The 19167-nt window shown below is 42.1% G+C and overlaps 1 protein-coding gene across 3 annotated transcripts in view; it reads left to right on the forward strand.

Annotated features, from left to right (window-relative positions):
- PLCE1 (phospholipase C epsilon 1) overlaps window positions 1-19167 on the forward strand; it is a 358406-nt gene that overhangs the window by 331489 nt on the left and 7750 nt on the right. For all 3 annotated transcript variants that reach the window (XM_025396381.1, XM_025396382.1, XM_025396383.1), the window contains 4 exons: window positions 1011-1129; window positions 5695-5823; window positions 9049-9258; window positions 14273-14431. In XM_025396381.1, the coding sequence (XP_025252166.1) occupies window positions 1011-1129; window positions 5695-5823; window positions 9049-9258; window positions 14273-14431 (617 nt within the window). The remainder of the gene's footprint in view (window positions 1-1010; window positions 1130-5694; window positions 5824-9048; window positions 9259-14272; window positions 14432-19167) is intronic.

Consider the following 19167-nt stretch of genomic DNA (forward strand, 5'->3'; position numbering starts at 1 on the left):
ACCACAGGAATGTATTTCCTCACAGTCTTAAGGCTGGAAGTCTGAGATCAGGGTGTTGGCAGGATTGGTTTCTTCTGGGGTCTCTCCCGTTGGCTTGCAGATGCTCACTGTGTCCTCACACAGTCAGCCCTCTATGTTGTCTGTGTCCTAATCCCCTCTTCTCATAAGGACACCAGTCCCACTGGATTAAGGCCCAGCTGAAGGACCCCATTTTAACTTGATTACCTCCTTAAAGGCCCTCTCTTCAAATACAGCCACATTCAGAGGTACTGAGGGTTAGGACTTCTACACAGGAATGGGGAGTATGGGGTCGGGGGAGACCCATAACTGTTATTACAGACATGTGAGAAAGTATATAGAAACAAAAACAATTTTTTTTAATTATCCATTTTTCCATCTCTCCAACACAGTCACTTTTGGTGTATAAGTCTCGCAGGCTTTGTTTCTCCTCCCATGTATATAACATATGAGCATACAGATATATTTTTAACAAATAGGCTTTCTACTAATCTTCATGTTTTGTAACTTACTGGTTTTCACTTACTAATGTATATAGTGAGCAACCGTTCATGTTAATAACTATACATGTACATTACCACTTTTACCAGTTGTGTATTATTCCATTTTATACTTACACTTACAGTCATACCGTAATTTATAACCAATCTCCCATGGTGGGAATATTCTGTTATCACTAAAGCTGCTCTAAGGTAGAACATTCGAACAGGGACGGTTAGTGATCAGGTTTTCCTACTAGATCAGGTTTTGTCTGAGTTTAAGGTTTTCTGTTTGAGTCTAAGTTGGAAACAGTACTTGAACAAATTAATTGCCATTGGGTAGCTCAGGGGGCAGCACTCTCCTGGCGAAAAGGCGCCTGTTGGTTGCATGCCTGTTGCCATCCCTGCCCATTTTAAGGTCTTCTTTCTACCTGTCATTTACTGACCTCCAGGAGCATCTTCTTTTCAGTAGCGCATGGTTAACAAGCTTTTGCCAATCCTATATTACTCCAGGCTATCGACATCTTCAGCTGCGAAACCTTCACAATGAAGTCTTGGAAATCTCTAGTTTATTCATTAACAGCAGAAGGATGGAAGAAAATTCCTCTGGCAGTACCATGTCAGCCTCTTCGGTAATGAAGTTCTGTTTCACTCAGCATATTTATGGGGATTGCTACACTGAAGGTGGGCTTTTTGTGGCTCAGCAAAGTGGTTGGTGTGAGTTATTAATTAGGTAGCTGTGGAAATTAATAACAGTAATGGCTGACACTTGGCACTTAGCAAGCACTTTATATATATACTAACTCAGTCCTCTCAATAACATCAGGCAGTAGCTATTAGTATCATCTCCATTTTACAGATGAGGAAGGTAGAGCTCAGTACATCTGAGGGCACATAGCTAGCAAGCAGCAGTCCAGGATTTACCCCCAAGTTCTAGTAACAAAGCCCATGTATTATAGTGTCTACCAGAGAAGTGAGCCAAATACAATAAAGTGGGGAAGAGGTTTATTAAGCAAAGCCTAGTAGGAAGCATTTCCAATACTTCTAGAAACTTTAGGTTAAACCAGGAAAATCTTTTGCTGCTTCAGCAGTCCAGAGGCAAATGTCACAGGCAGAGCAAGGCTGGAGAGAGCAATAGGCTCCACTGGCGATGCATAACTTGCACCTCAGTGCTTGGGGGATGCAGAATCTGTACCCTTGAGAATGGAAGAAGGACACTGTAGAAAGTGCCACAGTTGCAGAATCTGCTTTTTTTTTTTTCCAGAGACAGTGTGTCTCTGTCGCCCAGTGTCACTCTGTCACCCAGGTTGGAGTGCAGTGGTGCCATCCTAGCTCACTGCAGCCTCGACCTTCCTGGCTCAATCTATTCTCCCACCTCAGCCTCCTGAGTATATGGGACTACAGGCGTGTGCCACTATGCCCAGCTAATTTCTTTTTCTATAGAGATGGGGTCTCACTATATTGCCCAGGTTGGTTTTAAACTCCTGGACTCAAGTGATCCTCCCGCCTTGGCCTCCCAAAATGCTGGGATTACAGGCATGAGCTACCGCACCTGACCAGAATCTGCATTTTAACAAGTGCCCCACGGAAACTCAGTGCCCACTAAAGTTTGAAGACACTTAGACCAGGGCCCCCTCACTAATGCAGGATGGTTTAGTTAGAAAAGAAACTGGGCTGAGTGCAGCGGCTCATGCCTCTAATCCCAACACTTTGGGAGGCCAAGGCAGAAGGATAGCTTGAGTCCAGGAGTTCAAGATCAGCTTGGGAAAGACCCCATCTCTATTAAAAAAAAAAAAAAAAAAAAAAAAACCTGTTTCAATTGGGCATAGTGTCAAGCACCTGTAGTCCCAGCTACCTGGGAGGCTGAGGCAGGAGGACTGCTTGAGCCCAGGAGTTTGAGGCTACAGTGAGCTATGACCACACCACTGCACTCCAGCATGGACAACAGAATGAGATCCTGTCTCTAAAAAGGTATATTTAAAACAACTACTGTAATTAACTGGCTAATTCCATTATGCTGCTTCTTTAAATTAAACATACATTTTTAAAGTGTGTCCATTGGTTACCCCCATTACATGTTTAACAACGTGATTACTTTTGTGTCAATCTCAGACTCAACATAGTCCTAACAATCTTTGGAAAGGTACCTTCTGTGCTCACAATGGCACTGGCCATGACAGCTTCCACTGCTACTTTCTGCTTTCTTCTCTGCCCTTCTTTTGCCCTCACCACTATCAGTTTTGACTCCCGCTGTCCCTGCCCTTGTTTGCTTAGGTGTTCCTCCTGTTTCCCTTCTTCACTCCACAGCAACCTTTAATGTGTATTTGTATCCCCTAGGGAGCTTTAAAAACTCCATGTGCACAGGCCACGCCCCGCACCAGTTAAACCAGCGTCTCTGCAGGTGGGCCCCAGGCATCAGTTTTTTTAAGGATCATCAGATGATTGCACCATGTGTCCAAGGTTTAGAACAGCACTTTGGCCAACGTGGAGGGAGGTGTGGCTTCCACCTTGTGCAGAGGATTGACAAGAAGGGCAGGGCCGCTTGGTATAAAGAGCAGGAATCAGATGCTTTCAGAAAGGCAGAGCAGGGCCAAATACCCAGTTCTAAGCTGGGTGACCTCAATATCTGTTACAGCTGAAGATTCCACAGATGCCACAGATGAGCTGTTTTTACTCACAACACTTCTGACACCAAAAATGTGGTGTCTTTTCCAACTCTCTGACAACAGCTAGGTGTCCTACATTTCAGTTCAATTCTAACACTATCCATCTAGAGTTGGTGTCAGATCCCACACGTTGAGGGCTCAGTCCCACAAGACTACTCCTACTTCAGATGCCAGTCACAAGTCCCAGGTTGTCACCAGGACTTCTGACCAAACAGCTATAAATTCAGAGGATCCCTATAAATCCTCAGATTCAATAATTGGCTAGAATGACACAGAACTCATGAGAGTGCTTTGCTTATTATCACCAGTTGATCAGAACAGATGCACCTCAGGAGCAGCCTCATGGAAGGATGCACAGAACAAGGTATGGGAGGAGGAGTGCAGAGCTTCCGTGTCCTCTCCAGGCCACTATCCCAGAACCTTGATGCGTTCAGCAACCTGAAAGCTCTCGGAACCCCATCATTTAGGGTTTTTATGGAGGTTTCATGACCTAGGCATGATTGGTTCAATCACTGGCCACTGGTGATTAGTTCAGTCTTCAGCCCCCTCCCCTCCTTGAGGTCTGGCAGCAGGGCTGAGGGTTCCACCCCTCTAATCATGCCTTGGTCTTTCTCAGCCACCAATCATCTCAGTAGCAACAAAAGACACTCTTTTGACTCCAGAGATTTCAAAGGTTTTAGGAGCTGTGTGCCAAGAACTGGGGACAAAGACCAAATATGTATTTTTTTGTTATATCACACCTTGCCATCCTTGGGGCTCCTGGGCAGCCATATATGGATATATGCTTGGTAAATATGCGTTTGACCATGGAGAGCATCACTCTCCATTGCTGAAGCCAATAACTGTAGGTCATCCTGGCCTTCTTCCCCGTTTAAGACTTGATCATTCTATTTCCTTAGTATCTTTCACATCCATTCATCTTGGTCTGTCCTTATTGCCTTGGCCCTGGTTCATTCTCACCTGGCTTGTGGTAGAGTCTTCCTAATTGGTCTCATTTCTTCCGGGTTTGCCCCTCTGTCTGTCTGCATCTAGGGCCTCCCAAACAGATCTATCTAAATATGATCGTGTCTCTCCTCTGTGAAAAACCCTCCATCAGTTCTCTGTTGCTTTCAGGGTATAGTTTATACCAGAAGTCACAAATTCACATGCCAGGAGGGGTCCCAAGAAGATGATGTGCAGGCATGGACCTGGGCTGAGCACAGACTCTTAGTAAGCAGAAAGCTCCTGGGTCATTTAGAGGGGCAGCTGTCACCTAGTTCTCAGATCTAGCTGCTTGTTGCCTTGTGATGTCGTCAGATCTTTTGGTTTTTCAAGAGAATCAGGACATCTGGGGTTTTGTAAATGTTGGCAACTATTTAATCTTTTTAATTAATAGTATAGTGCGCTAAATGATACAATTAGAATGTGTGCATTTTATAGTATGACAATTATACTTCAGTAAAACTGATTTTTTAAAAATCGCATTGTACAAGCATAACAAAGTTAACCTCTCCTCACCACCCCAAATAAAAATAAAGTACATGCTAAAAATACACTTCAGCCCTCAGATCCTCATTTTGCCAGTTTCAATCTAAATTTTCGCCAGTTAGGCGAAGCCCTGAGTGGCTGTGCTTTTGCGTGCATCCCCAGCCTTTCTCCCTCCAACAAGTTAGTTGTAGAACTTGATGTTCCCAGAATGCCCTGCTGTAGGCCACTTCTAAGTCTTTGTACACGTTACATCGATTTGGGGTTATCTTGTCTCATTCTTCATCTGCTAAACTATGTCTTTCAAGATTTGGTTCAGATACCATTTTCAGAAAGCCCTCCCTGGTTTCTCCCAAACCTCTTCTAGGCCACTTCCTCTGGGTTTGCAAGGAATGTACCATGCTCCTTACAACTGCCTACATTTCCCTCTAGCTGTCTCATTCACCTGGAAGCCCTTGGCAGGGATAGTGTCCCATTTGCCACTGATTTTCTAGGGACGGGCATAATGTCTGATTCACTATAAGCCTTCCATAAATTACTTATTTTGAATGAATGAATATATCTTAATACACAAAATGCCCAAAGAATTGAGTTACATACTTACCCAGCTCTTTCTAACAGATATATTTTTGCATTATAACGATTCGTGTGCCTGAATGGTGTACTCTGTAAGGGCAGAACATTTTATTATTACCATCCAAATTTCTAGCCCAATACCCTGAAGAGAGATGGAACTCAATAGATACTGTGGAACATCAGTTAATAAGTAAGAACTAATGTACATTTCAGATAATATCAGCCTCTAATTGTGATGGAAAGATACACCGTAATTTAAAATAAATTGATATTTTGGTGATATGCTGATGAAATACCCTCACTAAATGACTGAGGAAGAGGTAGCATTGCCCCTTCTACCACATTAAGATGCACTGGGCTACAAATGGACTCTCATCTTTTGCATTTATATGTTGCTATCCATACTTCTAAGTACTAGCACTTCTGTATCAAATAGAGCTTAGAAATATGTGATTAAGGATGAATGACCAGCCATGTGATCTTCTTGACAGATGTTTAATACAGAAGAAAGAAAATGTTTGCAGACTCACAGAGTCACGGTGCATGGGGTTCCAGGGCCAGAGCCCTTTACTGTTTTCACTATTAATGGAGGCACCAAGGCAAAGCAGCTTCTGCAGCAAGTAAGTCCCCTGAGCCATGGTTGAGAGAATGCAAAATCTAAGATGTATGGATGTACGTGTGTGTATAAATGCCTGTGTGTGTAAACACATACAGATGCACATAAATGCGCAAAAGTCCATGTTGATGATATGCCTTTTGATTACTTGGAAATGTGTTATTCAACGTCGAGATCCTCTCCAAGAATCATCTGATGAATCTTGGTACCACTAGACAAACTACCTTAACCTGTAGAGAAGATTTTTTAATTATTCTTAAGCTATATAAAATACTAGGCTCTAGAATGGTAAAGACCAGAATGAGTGGCCTTCCAACCATATATACGCTTTCGCCCTAATCCTGGACATGGCCTAGTCTTCCTTCTTCACGCAGAGATTAGTAATCAGTCAGAATTTGCACATTAGGTGAATGGAATCTTCTTGTCATCCGAGGAGTTGAATCGAATTCTTAGAGCTTCAGGATGGGCCACATGGGCCAAGAAGACATTTCCTGCCCCTCCGGCCTAAGGCCTTCCTTTGCATGCGGAGCAGCCGCCTTGCTCCCCTCCCCTGGCACCTGACCTTGGCATTTGAGGTCCTCTCCTTTTGGTGGTAGCAAGAGGCATGGAGACCCTGAAGCCTGTTAACCCAAGCCCTGTAGCAGAACTGGCCTAAGCCTCCTTACGCTGTGCCACCTCTGCCCTAGATCCCCCTCCAAAGGATCTTTGGGGCCTTCTGCAGACAGGTCCCCATCCATGGGGGGACTTCTAAGAGTGAGAGCCAGGGACACGGAGCAGCATCTAAAGAGGGAGGGGCATGTCCTCCAAAGGGTGAGACAGGGCCCATGCGTAATTCCTTTTTTTTTTTCCACACTAGAAGCGCTACCCTTGCTTGGTACGGTGGCCTAAAATCCTTGCAGATGATTTTATCCTTAACCCATTTCAGAATTCCTTCTCGGTGCGGCCGGGCGCAGTGGCACTTGTTACTAAAGACTAGCAGGGAAAGGCATAAAGAATAGGCAGAGGCCGGGCGGGGTGGCTCACGCCTGTAATCCCAGCACTTTGGGAGGCTGAGGCAGGCGGATCACGAGGTCAAGAGATGGAGACCATCCTGGCCAACATGGTGAAACCCCATCTCTACTAAAAATACAAATATTAGGTGTGGTGGTGCACATCTGTCGTCCCAGCTACTTGGGAAGCTGAGGCAGGAGAATCATTTGAACCTGGGAGGCAGAGGTTGCAGTGAGCCAAGATCGTACCACGGCATTCCAGCCTGGGTGACAGAGCAAGACTCTGTCTCAAAAAAATAAAAAAGAATTCCTTCTCCTGAATAGGGGTAGACTAAAGGAAGCAATGACCAAGGGAATGGCCCTTGAGCTCCCTCTGAAGTTAGGGTGTATGATGAAATGTAGCTGGGATCATAACATTTGGAGGAATTAAAAACCAACTGAACAATTACAAATAATAAGTGTTAATAAATGGCTCTGTCCTTTAAGGGCACATCTCTAGACAGGCTAACGTTCTGTCCAACATTTTATAACTGACTTAAATAGAGAAAACAGCTCAGATGTCACATTTCATAGATTATCAAACAGAAGCTATTGCCAACGGTTTGTTTTGGTTTTGTTTTAATACATCAGTCCATGTACTTCAGTGTCCACTATCACAAAGCACTGCTGAGTTTTGTAAAGTAAAAGAAAACTTTCCAAGAGCCACCCATAGCAGTCCATTGCTTTATTGTCACCCATGCAAATCAGCACACAGATGTAAAGCAGGACTGAGCAGGGGGTGATGCTGGCCCTCTTGTGGAGGTGGTCCAGAAGCTTTACATCCTGAATTATCCCTGCAGTATTTGCCTTGGCCCCCTTTTGAGTCAACAGCATTGCATCGATTATAGACCAAGGGCTGGGGCAGAGAGATTTGAGTCTTCCTGAGAACCTTCACTTCCACCGCCCTCAGTCCATCACATTCTGCTTTTCCTCCTGGCGAGATGTGTTCACTCTGGGCTTTGCCTTATTGGCAGGGGCCTGAGGAGAAGGGTGTTTGCTTAATCCAGGCCAGATGGTGGCAGCTTTCTCTCATTACCAAGCTACTTCTCACAGGAAGGCAACCAAGGGAGTTTCTTCGCTGCGACTGACCTTTACTCCCTTCAAGTTCACCCTTTTGTAGTAACCTGTACAATATGAGTGAGAAAGAATACATTGGTAAAACTATAATGCCTGTAATCCCAGCACTTTGGGAGACTGAGGCAGGCAGATCACTTGAGGTCAGGAATTTGAGACCAGCCTGGCCAACATGGTGAAATCCCGTCTCCACTAAAACTACAAAAATTAGCCAGGCATGATGGTGCACGCCTGTAATCCCAGCTACTCAGGAGGCTGAGGCACGAGAATCACTTGAGCCTAGAGGCGGAAGTTGCAGTGAGCCGAGATTGCGCCACTGCACTCCAGCCTGGGCGACAGAGGGAGACTCCGTCTCCAAAAAAAAAAAAATAACTATAATGATGGCTCATCTTTATTGAGTTCTCATAACATACCCATGTTACGATTTATGCTTCAACCATAAAACAAAATTAAGATTGCTACTACTACTATTTCCATTGTGTAGATCGGAAAATGGCCTCCAAGGGATTATTTTACCCAATAATTCACAGCTAACAAGTATTAAAGACCAACCTCAGACTCAGGTCTGTCTGGTTCCAGAGCTTTGTCTCAGCTGTCCTGTTTGACTGCATATAGCCAACAAAGAAAACAAGCGCTTTAAGCACACTGTCAGAAGTTTATTTAAAGAAGAATTCCCAGGAACTTAGACCACATGAGAACCTCGCCCTACAAACCTTCCATGAGAAGATGACCGAGTATTTCCAATGTGAGAAAAAGAGATTGTCTTAGTAAATACTAAACTAGGTTATTTGCCCTCGGTCCTGTGTTGCAAGATTACAAAGGGCTAAGTTCATGGAATGAGAAACCTAAAATTTTTAATTCACTAGGAGCTCTCATTCCAGCAGTGGGAAAAATAGTTATGCTGTCTGGGGATTATGAATAAGTTGTGCCGTTGCCTGGAGTGAACATAAATAATCCATTCTGAACATAAGAGAATTCTTAGATCTTCCAAAAAGAATTATGCAATACTCTAGAGTAAATTTCACTTATAAATTGCAGAGCAAACCTATCTGAACACCATGAAAGTCGATTTGTTTTGCATTTAAGTTTTTTCCTCACTCCTCAGTTTGCCTTCACTTTTTCTTTAGATTCTGACAACTGAACAAGACATCAAACCTGTTACCACAGACTATTTTTTGATGGAAGAAAAATATTTTATATCTAAAGAAAAGAATGAATGCAGGAAACAACCATTCCAGAGAGCCATTGGTCCAGAAGAGGAGATCGTGCAAATTTTAAGCAGCTGGTTTCCAGAAGAGGGATATGTGGGCAGGATTGTCTTAAAAACCCAGCAGGAAGTAAGTGTGTCTGGTGCAGCCTACACAGTAACAACTCATTATGTGATTAGCCATTTACCACTCACCGCCTCCCTGACCTTCAGAATTTCTTCTAATTGCAACTTGGTTTACATTCTTAAGTAAATGCGGATGAACAGTTTTCTTCTTCTGCACATATTCAGAATATTATCTCTAAGGTACAGAAATTCAATGTAAGAAACATCCCTTAGGCCGGGCAGAGTGGCTCACGCCTGTAATCCCAGCACTTTGGGAGGCCGAGGTGGGCGGACCACTAGAGGTCAGGAGTTCGAGACCAGCCTGGCCAACATGGTGAAACCCCATCTCTACTAAAAATACAAAAATTAGCCAGGCGTGGTGGCAGGCTTCTGTAATCCCAGCTGCTCATGAGGGAGGCTGAGTCAGGAGAATTGCTTGAACCTGAGAGGCAGAGGTTGCAGAGAGCTGAGAGCGTGCCATTGTGCTCCAGCCTGGGTGACAGAATAAGACTCCATCTCAAAAAAAAAATTTTAAAAAAAGGTTTCTCATGCAAAGAAACTATTCCATTTTAAAAATAAATAAAAACATCCCTTATAAGATAAAGGAAGCAAAGATTCCTTATGCATGTCATCAGCTATGGATCAGTATTTTATTTCTACGTGTGGAAAGACATTGTTGTAAGCGTCACATTACTGTATAATGCAAAACCTGCAGGTATTTTCTATTTTGGGGTCGATTGATTTCCAGTTGGTGCCTGCTGAAGTTTTAGCTAATAGAAGCTTCCGTGCTTATAAGTAAAACAATAATATTTCTTTGAAAATATTCCAGAACTTCATACAAAGTAAGAATAATCTCTTGGCCTGAGTCAGAATTAGTAACCATTTGTATTACATGTGCTAAGATCCCCATGATCATTCCCAGGAAGGATGCACCAATGCCATGCTGACTCCAAACTGATTGGCTCCTATTTGACTTAATTGATGAAGCACTTTTTTTTTTTCTGAATTAGCAGAGAAAACGCTACTAACTTAAAAATGACATATAAGGTCATTTCTCTAGCATAGACAATCATGCCTCGTGACGTGTTGATAATCAAGCAGTTGGGTCTGTTCAACAATTTGATTACATAAATATTTATTGAGCACCTAATATGTGCCAAGCCCTGTTCTGGGCACATGATCTGCTCCTTTGGGGCATGTGATAGTACTTGCCTGATAGAAGGTCCCTCAGGCCCATGCTTGCCAGGGCACAGTGAAGATAATAGCCAATGTTCACCATTATGTGTTACTTTTCACTTTCTAGTCACAGTGAACGAGATCTGAAGCTCTACAGAGCTCTAGCATCACCTCAAGACCCCAGAGCCACTGCCTTCTTTCCCTGACCTTGCCTAAGACGATGAAAGGACACTTCATTTAAGCAAAAAATGTAATTGTCTCCCCAGCCTTCTCTCCCTATTAAGACACACTAATTGCTAAGACAGAGACCAGGCAACCCTAATAATAATTGCTTTATGATAAAATATCAGAGGGCTTAGCTGTACTTTTGAAGCCATCTTTAATGTCTAAATTTTTTCCTGTTCTTAAATTGTCTTGCCTTATTAATTAGCTACATGTAAAAAGTATCCTCTAAGTGGTGTCAGTGAATCAGTAAAATTTTAAACCTCATATTTGCATATGATTTAGTGTTGAAAGCCCTCAAACAGTATGTTGAATGATATAACAGAAACCATTTTACACTTAAAGAAATAGATTCAGAGAGGTGAAATCATGACAGGGTTAGAAGTAGAAACAGTTCAAGTCTATGGCTTCCAGGTCAGTGTTCTTTCCGCCATCCTGTGCTACCCAGGCTGAAATTGTGTCCATCCTTGTGGATCACCCACACTCAGCACCTTGGGAGGAGCAGGAGGCAGTGGGTGGGCTAGAGAGAAGATGGGCTGGCTGCTGAGTGTCACAGGAAGCTTCATTATATGCTCAGAGGAACTGGGAAGGGGAAGGACACCCAAATGCAATTTAAATGTGTATGACAAGCTGGGTGCGGTGGCTCACGACTGTAATCCCAGCACTTTGGGAAGCCAAGGCGGGTGGATCACCTGAGGTCAGGAGTTCAAAACCAGCCTGGCCAACGTGGTGAAACCCCATCTCTACTAAAAGTACAAACATTAGCAAGGCGTGGTGGCAGGCACCTGTAGTCCCAGCTAGTCAGGAGGCTGAGGCAGGAGAATCACTTGAACCCAGGAGGCAGAGGTTGCAGTGAGCCAAGATCACACCACTGCATTCCAGCCTGAGTGACAGAGCAAGACTTCATCTTTAAAAAAAAAAAAAAAAAAAAAAGTATATGACAACAGGCAGTAGAGACCTCAGGAATATGCTTCCAAAAGGCTGGTAAAAGAATGCATTTTGAAGAAAAAGGGGCATAAGTCAGAAGGGAAAGCTAACAAGCTTTTTTTCTGATGAGTAAAATATGGCAAGTTCTCCTTTATATGCCTTTGTTAGGAAATTTTTGAAGTGACTGAAATATTATATCTCAAAAGATAATAAATTTAGTGTATCTAGGTTTACCTGGTGCATAGTGATACCCAAATAATATCCGCCGATTGAATAAATGAATTCAGTACTTACTGAATGCAAGAGGGTAGGTACTACTAGAGGAGATAGATTTGGGCTATAAGTATTTCCATTTATTTTATCCCATGGAACTAATAAGACATATAAGCGGTTTGCCCATATATGAAAATTCTGCAATTGCTATCTGTGACCTCTGATCTCTCCTGCCTGCCTTTTATAATTTTCTTGTCTCCTGGGCTTTCAGGCTGTCGGGTACCACATCTTCCTGTGGTCAATGTGTCCTTTTCTGTTACTGGGTTTGAAACTGGGTAAACCAGGACTCTGTCACAATGAACAGGCCACCTAACTTCTGTAAAGCACACTGCCCTAATTTGTAAAATCTATATAGAAACTACCCTACTTGACTCAAAGAAATTATCATGAGATTCATGTCAAACATGTAGACAGACAATGTGTGCAACAATGCTTAGTAAAAAGGGATATAAGCGAGGGCTATTGTTATTTCGTTCATAACCTGTGGCTTCCAACTAATGTGGCTAGAAACACCTTAAAATAAGCTCTGAGGGAGGCTCAAAGGTGCTCTCTTAAAAGTAAAGCTTAATGCATCATTGTTGGGACATTTTATGTGGCAACTTTTTGGTTTTCTCTGATTTCTTGCCTCCTGGTTTGGGGGACACAGATTATAAATTATGTCATGTGAATTACCTCTAAATCTTGCCCTCTGACTGGTTAAATATATTATGATCAATGCAATGACATATTATTAAGCAAGTTGTAAAACAGTATACATAGGATACAATCTCATTTAATGCAAAAAGAGACAATAGCTCGTCTCTTCCCTCTCTTCCATTATATAATGGAGTATTCATTCATTGGAAAAAATTCAAATGGATTTTTTCACTCATTGAAAAAAGTTAAAATAGATTATATATCTTTATTTATTTAACAAAAAATCATGTAACTAAAGGGCCATGACTGCAAAGGTAATTAAATGATTGGGGCAAGCTTCAGGAGCCAGTCCTTTCTGGCCCTGGTTATAGTTTTGGCGCCACCTGGTGGCAGTTATCTATTCTGACTTTAATTTAATCAATGGGTACAATTCTAGTTGAAACTTCCAGGAGAGTGACAGCAACTCATGGATTCTTCTGGTTAGCTAGCACCATTTCAGTAGCCTGGTCTGGAGAGATGAGGCTACATTTCTGGGGATAAGGGGGTTTTCCTGCCAAATCCTCACTTGCTGAGATGAGGCTGACTACTGTTTACTCACTTTGCCTCTCCTTCCCCTTTATTAAGTCTCCCTCTTGCGAAAGTTAACTAAGTTATCCTCATTTGAAAATGGGGCGGACATAGAACAGCAGCTGCTTGACAATCACATTATATCTAAATTCACATAATTCAAGGGTGTTGCTTTACACAGTCACATACACAAAAATACATTTGAACATCCACAGCAAATGTTTAAAAGGATGTATTACCTAACGACAGTGGGGTATTTTGTGGAGATTTAGGTGGGAGAAGGAGAAAAGATGAGAATGGGAAAAGTTTGGTTTTTCTTGATACACTTCTGTACTGTTTGAAAATTTTTAATAAGATACATCTATCTGTAGATACATAATTCACCAAAAGCCAATTAATCTAATTCTCATAATTACTGTGAATTTTGTCAAAATTTGTTTCAATGTGGCTTACCTCCAGCCATTCATTCACCCTTGTCACTGCGGTTTTCTTCACCCAACCTGTCAATTTCATGGTTTACATTTCAGATGTCTAGCATTTCTGAAATGCTCAACGTCTGTGGAAATGGGTGGGCTTTCTTTTAAATGCAGTTTACTGTGTTCTTATTTGGCTTTTGCTACTTGGCAAAATGGTATATTGCCTTTCTACAAATTTATCTACAGTCAACTCGGACTCTCAAAATCCACAGGTAGGCTGGGCACAGTGGCTCACACTGTAATCCCAGCACTTTGGGAGGCTGAGGTGGGCAGATGACAAGGTCAGGAGTTCAAGACCAGCCTGGCCAGCATGGTGAAACCCTGTCTCTTTTAAAAACACAAAAATTAGTCAGGCATGGTGGCGCACACCTGTAATCCCAGCTACTCAGGAGGCTGAGGCAGGAGAACTGCTTGAACCCAGGAGGCGGAGGCTGCAGTGAGCCAAGATCATGCCACTGCACTCCAGCCAGGGCAACAGAGCAAGACTCCATCTCAAAAAAATAAAAAATAAAAATCCACAGCTAATAGGAGCAGATAAATTGGCTTGTTATGGATCTGTCAACATCATCAGAAGCACAGTAGTTTCTTCCTCTCAGAAGACATGTATATCCTTTTAGAACAGTTTATGAAATAACATAGTATATGAGATACTAAGCTAAGAAGTTTCTACATCACCAAGATACAAGCTCAGATTTTTGCTAGATTTGTCTGTCTTTATTCTGCATAAACCTATTATTTACTCATATTTTTTTTTACACATAGAACCTAGAAGAGAAAAACATTGTTCAAGATGACAAAGAGGTGATCTTAAGCTCAGAGGAGGAGAGTTTCTTTGTCCAAGTGCATGATGTTTCTCCAGAGCAACCTCGAACAGTCATCAAAGCACCCCGCGTCAGCACCGCACAGGATGTCATTCAGCAGGTAAAAGCCTCTCCCTTCCTCAACTCAGTCCTTTCCTCAGCATAAATTACTGAAACACATGTCTGTGCACTGACGGCTCATTTTATGAGTGAAGTTCCTAAACAACAGGGACCTCAAAGGGGACTGTGTGCCTCTTAAGGCTGGGAAATTGCCTTATGTGGTGGCTCATGCCTGTAATCCCAGTTTTAGGAGGCGGAGGCAGGAGGATCACTTGGGAACAGGAGTTGGAGGCTGCAATGAGCTATGCAGCCTGGATGACAGAGTCAGGCCCTGTCTCTAATTTTAAAAAATGACCGACCCAGTGGCTCACACCTGTAATCCCAGCAGTTTGGGAGGCTGAGGTGAGCAGATCACTTGAGTTCATGAATTTGAGACCAGCATGGCCGACATGGCGAAACCCTATCTTTACAAAAAGTACAAAAATTGCTGGACACGGTGGCTCACGCCTGTAATCCCAACACTTTGGGAGGCTGAGGCGGGTGGATCACCTGAGGTCAGGAGTTCGAGACCAGCCTGGCCAACATGGTGAAACCCTATCTCTACTAAAAATACAAAAATTAGCTGGGCTGGGTGGCAGGTGCCTGTAATCCCAGCTACTTGGAAGGCGGAGGTAGGAGAATCGCTTGAACCCGGGAGGGAAAGGTTACAGTGAGCCAAGATCGCGCCATTGTACTTCAGCCTGGGCAACAAGAGCTAGAGTTGTCTTAAAAAAAAAAAAAAAAAAAGTACAGAAATTAGCCAGGCATGGTAGTTTGCACCTGTAGTCCCTGCTACTCAGGAGGCTGAGGTAGGAGGATAGCTTGAGCCCAGGAGGCAGAGGTTGCAATGAGCCGAAATCGTGCCACTTTACTCCAGCCTGGTCTTAAAATAAAAACAAATTTAAAAATTTTTAAAGCTTGGAAATATTAATTCAGTCCTTCAGCAGACACTTAAGTGTCTACAGTGAGTCTGGATCTCTATAGAGCATTGATAATAATGGATTCAGGAAGTGGCTCTGCAGTGACAATGTCATGGTCCCAGAAATACCTGAGCCACTGACTATCTCTCAAGGATCCTACAGAGGACAAGTGGGAGGCCTACTTTGATCCTCTCCCCTCCTCTAAAGCATGCTTCTCTGAGAGTTTACATGGTTTCAGAGAAGTTTGCTTCCTTCATAGCCTTGTTAGGGTAGGCATTCATCAAACACCTATTTGAAGGCATACAACACGATTAAGAGCACAGACCCTAGATCAAGCTGTGTTAGGTTCAAATCCCAGCTCTACTTCTTACTGAGACCTGGAGTAAGAGCTCAGATCTGTGCCTTCGTTAGTGTGCTGGTAAACCAGCTCTTTGTAATGTAAAAGAAAAAGAAAAACCCTTATTTATTTCTTTTGTGTAAATGCCCCTACCATATCTGATTTCATCAGCCTATTCCCGTTGGCTCCAGCGAAACACATAGACAATATGGAGACAGTATAATAGTACTTTCCTTGAAGATTAAGTATATGTAAGATGTTTAATACAATGCCTAGCAAATGGTAAACATTACTTAGGGGTTACTTGCTGTTCTTTTTTTTTTTTTTTTTTTTTTTTAATTTATTTATTATTATTATACTTTAAGTTGTAGGGTACATGTGCATAACGTGCAGGTTTGTTACATATGTATACTTGTGCCATGTTGGTCTGCTGCACCCATCAACTCGTCATTTACATCAGGTATAACTCCCAATGCAATCCTTCCCCCCTCCCCCCTCCCCGTGATAGGCCCCGGTGTGTGATGTTCCCCTTCCTGAGTCCAAGTGATCTCATTGTTCAGTTCCCACCTATGAGTGAGAACATGCGGTGTTTGGTTTTCTGTTCTTGTGATAGTTTGCTAAGAATGATGGTTTCCAGCTGCATCCATGTCCCTACAAAGGACGCAAACTCATCCTTTTTTATGGCTGCATAGTATTCCATGGTGTATATGTGGCACATTTTCTTAATCCAATCTGTCACTGATGGACATTTGGGTTGATTCCAAGTCTTTGCTATTGTGAATAGTGCTGCAATAAACATACGTGTGCATGTGTCTTTATAGCAGCATAATTTATAATCCTTTGGGTATATACCCAGTAATGGGATGGCTGGGTCATATGGTACATCTAGTTCTAGATCCTTGAGGAATCGCCATACTGTTTTCCATAATGGTTGAACTAGTTTACAATCCCACCAACAGTGTAAAAGTGTTCCTATTTCTCCACATCCCCTCCAGCACCTGTTGTTTCCTGACTTTTTAATGATCGCCATTCTAACTGGTGTGAGATGGTATCTCATTGTGGTTTTGATTTGCATTTCTCTGATGGCCAGTGATGATGAGCATTTTTTCATATGTCTGTTGGCTGTATGAATGTCTTCTTTTGAGAAATGTCTGTTCATATCCTTTGCCCACTTTTTGATGGGGTTGTTTTTTTCTTGTAAATTTGTTTGAGTTCTTTGTAGGTTCTGGATATTAGCCCTTTGTCAGATGAGTAGATTGCAAAAATTTTCTCCCATTCTGTAGGTTGCCTGTTCACTCTGATGGTAGTTTCTTTTGCTGTGCAGAAGCTCTTTAGTTTAATTAGATCCCATTTGTCAATTTTAGCTTTTGCTGCCGTTGCTTTTGGTGTTTTAGACATGAAGTCTTTGCCCATGCCTATGTCCTGAATGGTACTACCTAGGTTTTCCTCTAGGATTTTTATGGTATTAGGTCTAACATTTAAGTCTCTAATCCATCTTGAATTAATTTTCGTATAAGGAGTAAGGAAAGGATCCAGTTTCAGCTTTCTACTTATGGCTAGCCAATTTTCCCAGCACCATTTATTAAATAGGGAATCCTTTCCCCATTTCTTGTTTTTCTCAGGTTTGTCAAAGATCAGATGGCTGTAGATGTGTGGTATTATTTCTGAGGACTCTGTTCTGTTCCATTGGTCTATATCTCTGTTTTGGTACCAGTACCATGCTGTTTTGGTTACTGTAGCCTTGTAGTATAGTTTGAAGTCAGGTAGCATGATGCCTCCAGCTTTGTTCTTTTGACTTAGGATTGTCTTGGAGATGCGGGCTCTTTTTTGGTTCCATATGAACTTTAAAGCAGTTTTTTCCAATTCTGTGAAGAAACTCATTGGTAGCTTGATGGGGATGGCATTGAATCTATAAATTACCTTGGGCAGTATGGCCATTTTCACGATATTGATTCTTCCTATCCATGAGCATGGTATGTTCTTCCATTTGTTTATGTCCTCTTTTATTTCACTGAGCAGTGGTTTGTAGTTCTCCTTGAAGAGGTCCTTTACATCCCTTGGAAGTTGGATTCCTAGGTATTTTATTCTCTTTGAAGCAATTGTGAATGGAAGTTCATTCATGATTTGGCTCTGTGTTTGTCTGTTATTGGTGTATAAGAATGCTTGTGATTTTTGCACATTAATTTTGTATCCTGAGACTTTGCTGAAGTTGCTTATCAGCTTAAGGAGATTTGGGGCTGAGACAATGGGGTTTTCTAAATATACAATCATGTCATCTGCAAACAGGGACAATTTGACTTCTTCTTTTCCTAACTGAATACCCCTGATTTCTTTCTCTTGCCTAATTGCCCTAGCCAGAACTTCCAACACTATGTTGAATAGGAGTGGTGAGAGAGGGCATCCCTGTCTTGTGCCAGTTTTCAAAGGGAATTTTTCCAGTTTTTGCCCATTCAGTATGATATTGGCTGTGGGTTTGTCATAAATAGCTCTTATTATTTTGAGGTACGTTCCATCAATACCGAATTTATTGAGCGTTTTTAGCATGAAGGGCTGTTGAATTTTGTCAAAAGCCTTTTCTGCATCTATTGAGATAATCATGTGGTTCTTGTCTTTGGTTCTGTTTATATGCTGGATTATGTTTATTGATTTGCGAATGTTGAACCAGCCTTGCATCCCAGGGATGAAGCCCACTTGATCATGGTGGATAAGCTTTATGATGTGTTGTTGAATCCGGTTTGCCAGTATTTTATTGAGGATTTTTGCATCGATGTTCATCAAGGATATTGGTCTAAAATTCTCTTTTTTTGTTGTGTCTCTGCCAGGCTTTGGTATCAGGATGATGTTGGCCTCATAAAATGAGTTAGGGAGGATTCCCTCTTTTTCTATTGATTGGAATAGTTTCAGAAGGAATGGTACCAACTCCTCCTTATACCTCTGGTAGAATTCAGCTGTGAATCCATCTGGTCCTGGACTTTTTTTGGTTGGTAGGCTATTAATTATTGCCTCAATTTCAGAGCCTACTATTGGTCTATTCAGGGATTCAACTTCTTCCTGGTTTAGTCTTGGAAGAGTGTAAGTGTCCAGGAAATTATCCATTTCTTCTAGATTTTCCAGTTTATTTGCGAAGAGGTGTTTATAGTATTCTCTGATGGTAGTTTGTATTTCGGTGGGGTCGGTGGTGATATCCCCTTTATCATTTTTAATTGCGTCGATTTGATTCTTCTCTCTTTTCTTCTTTATTAGTCTTGCTAGTGGTCTGTCAATTTTGTTGATCTTTTCAAAAAACCAACTCCTGGATTCATTGATTTTTTGGAGGGTTTTTTGTGTCTCTATCTCCTTCAGTTCTGCTCTGATCTTAGTTATTTCTTGCCTTCTGCTAGCTTTCGAATGTGTTTGCTCTTGCTTCTCTAGTTCTTTTAATTGTGATGTTAGAGTGTCAATTTTTGATCTTTCCTGCTTTCTCTTGTGGGCATTTAGTGCTATAAATTTCCCTCTACACAC

This window comes from Theropithecus gelada, chromosome 9 (genome assembly GCF_003255815.1).
Source record: "Theropithecus gelada isolate Dixy chromosome 9, Tgel_1.0, whole genome shotgun sequence".
NCBI classification, from domain to species: domain Eukaryota; kingdom Metazoa; phylum Chordata; class Mammalia; order Primates; family Cercopithecidae; genus Theropithecus; species Theropithecus gelada.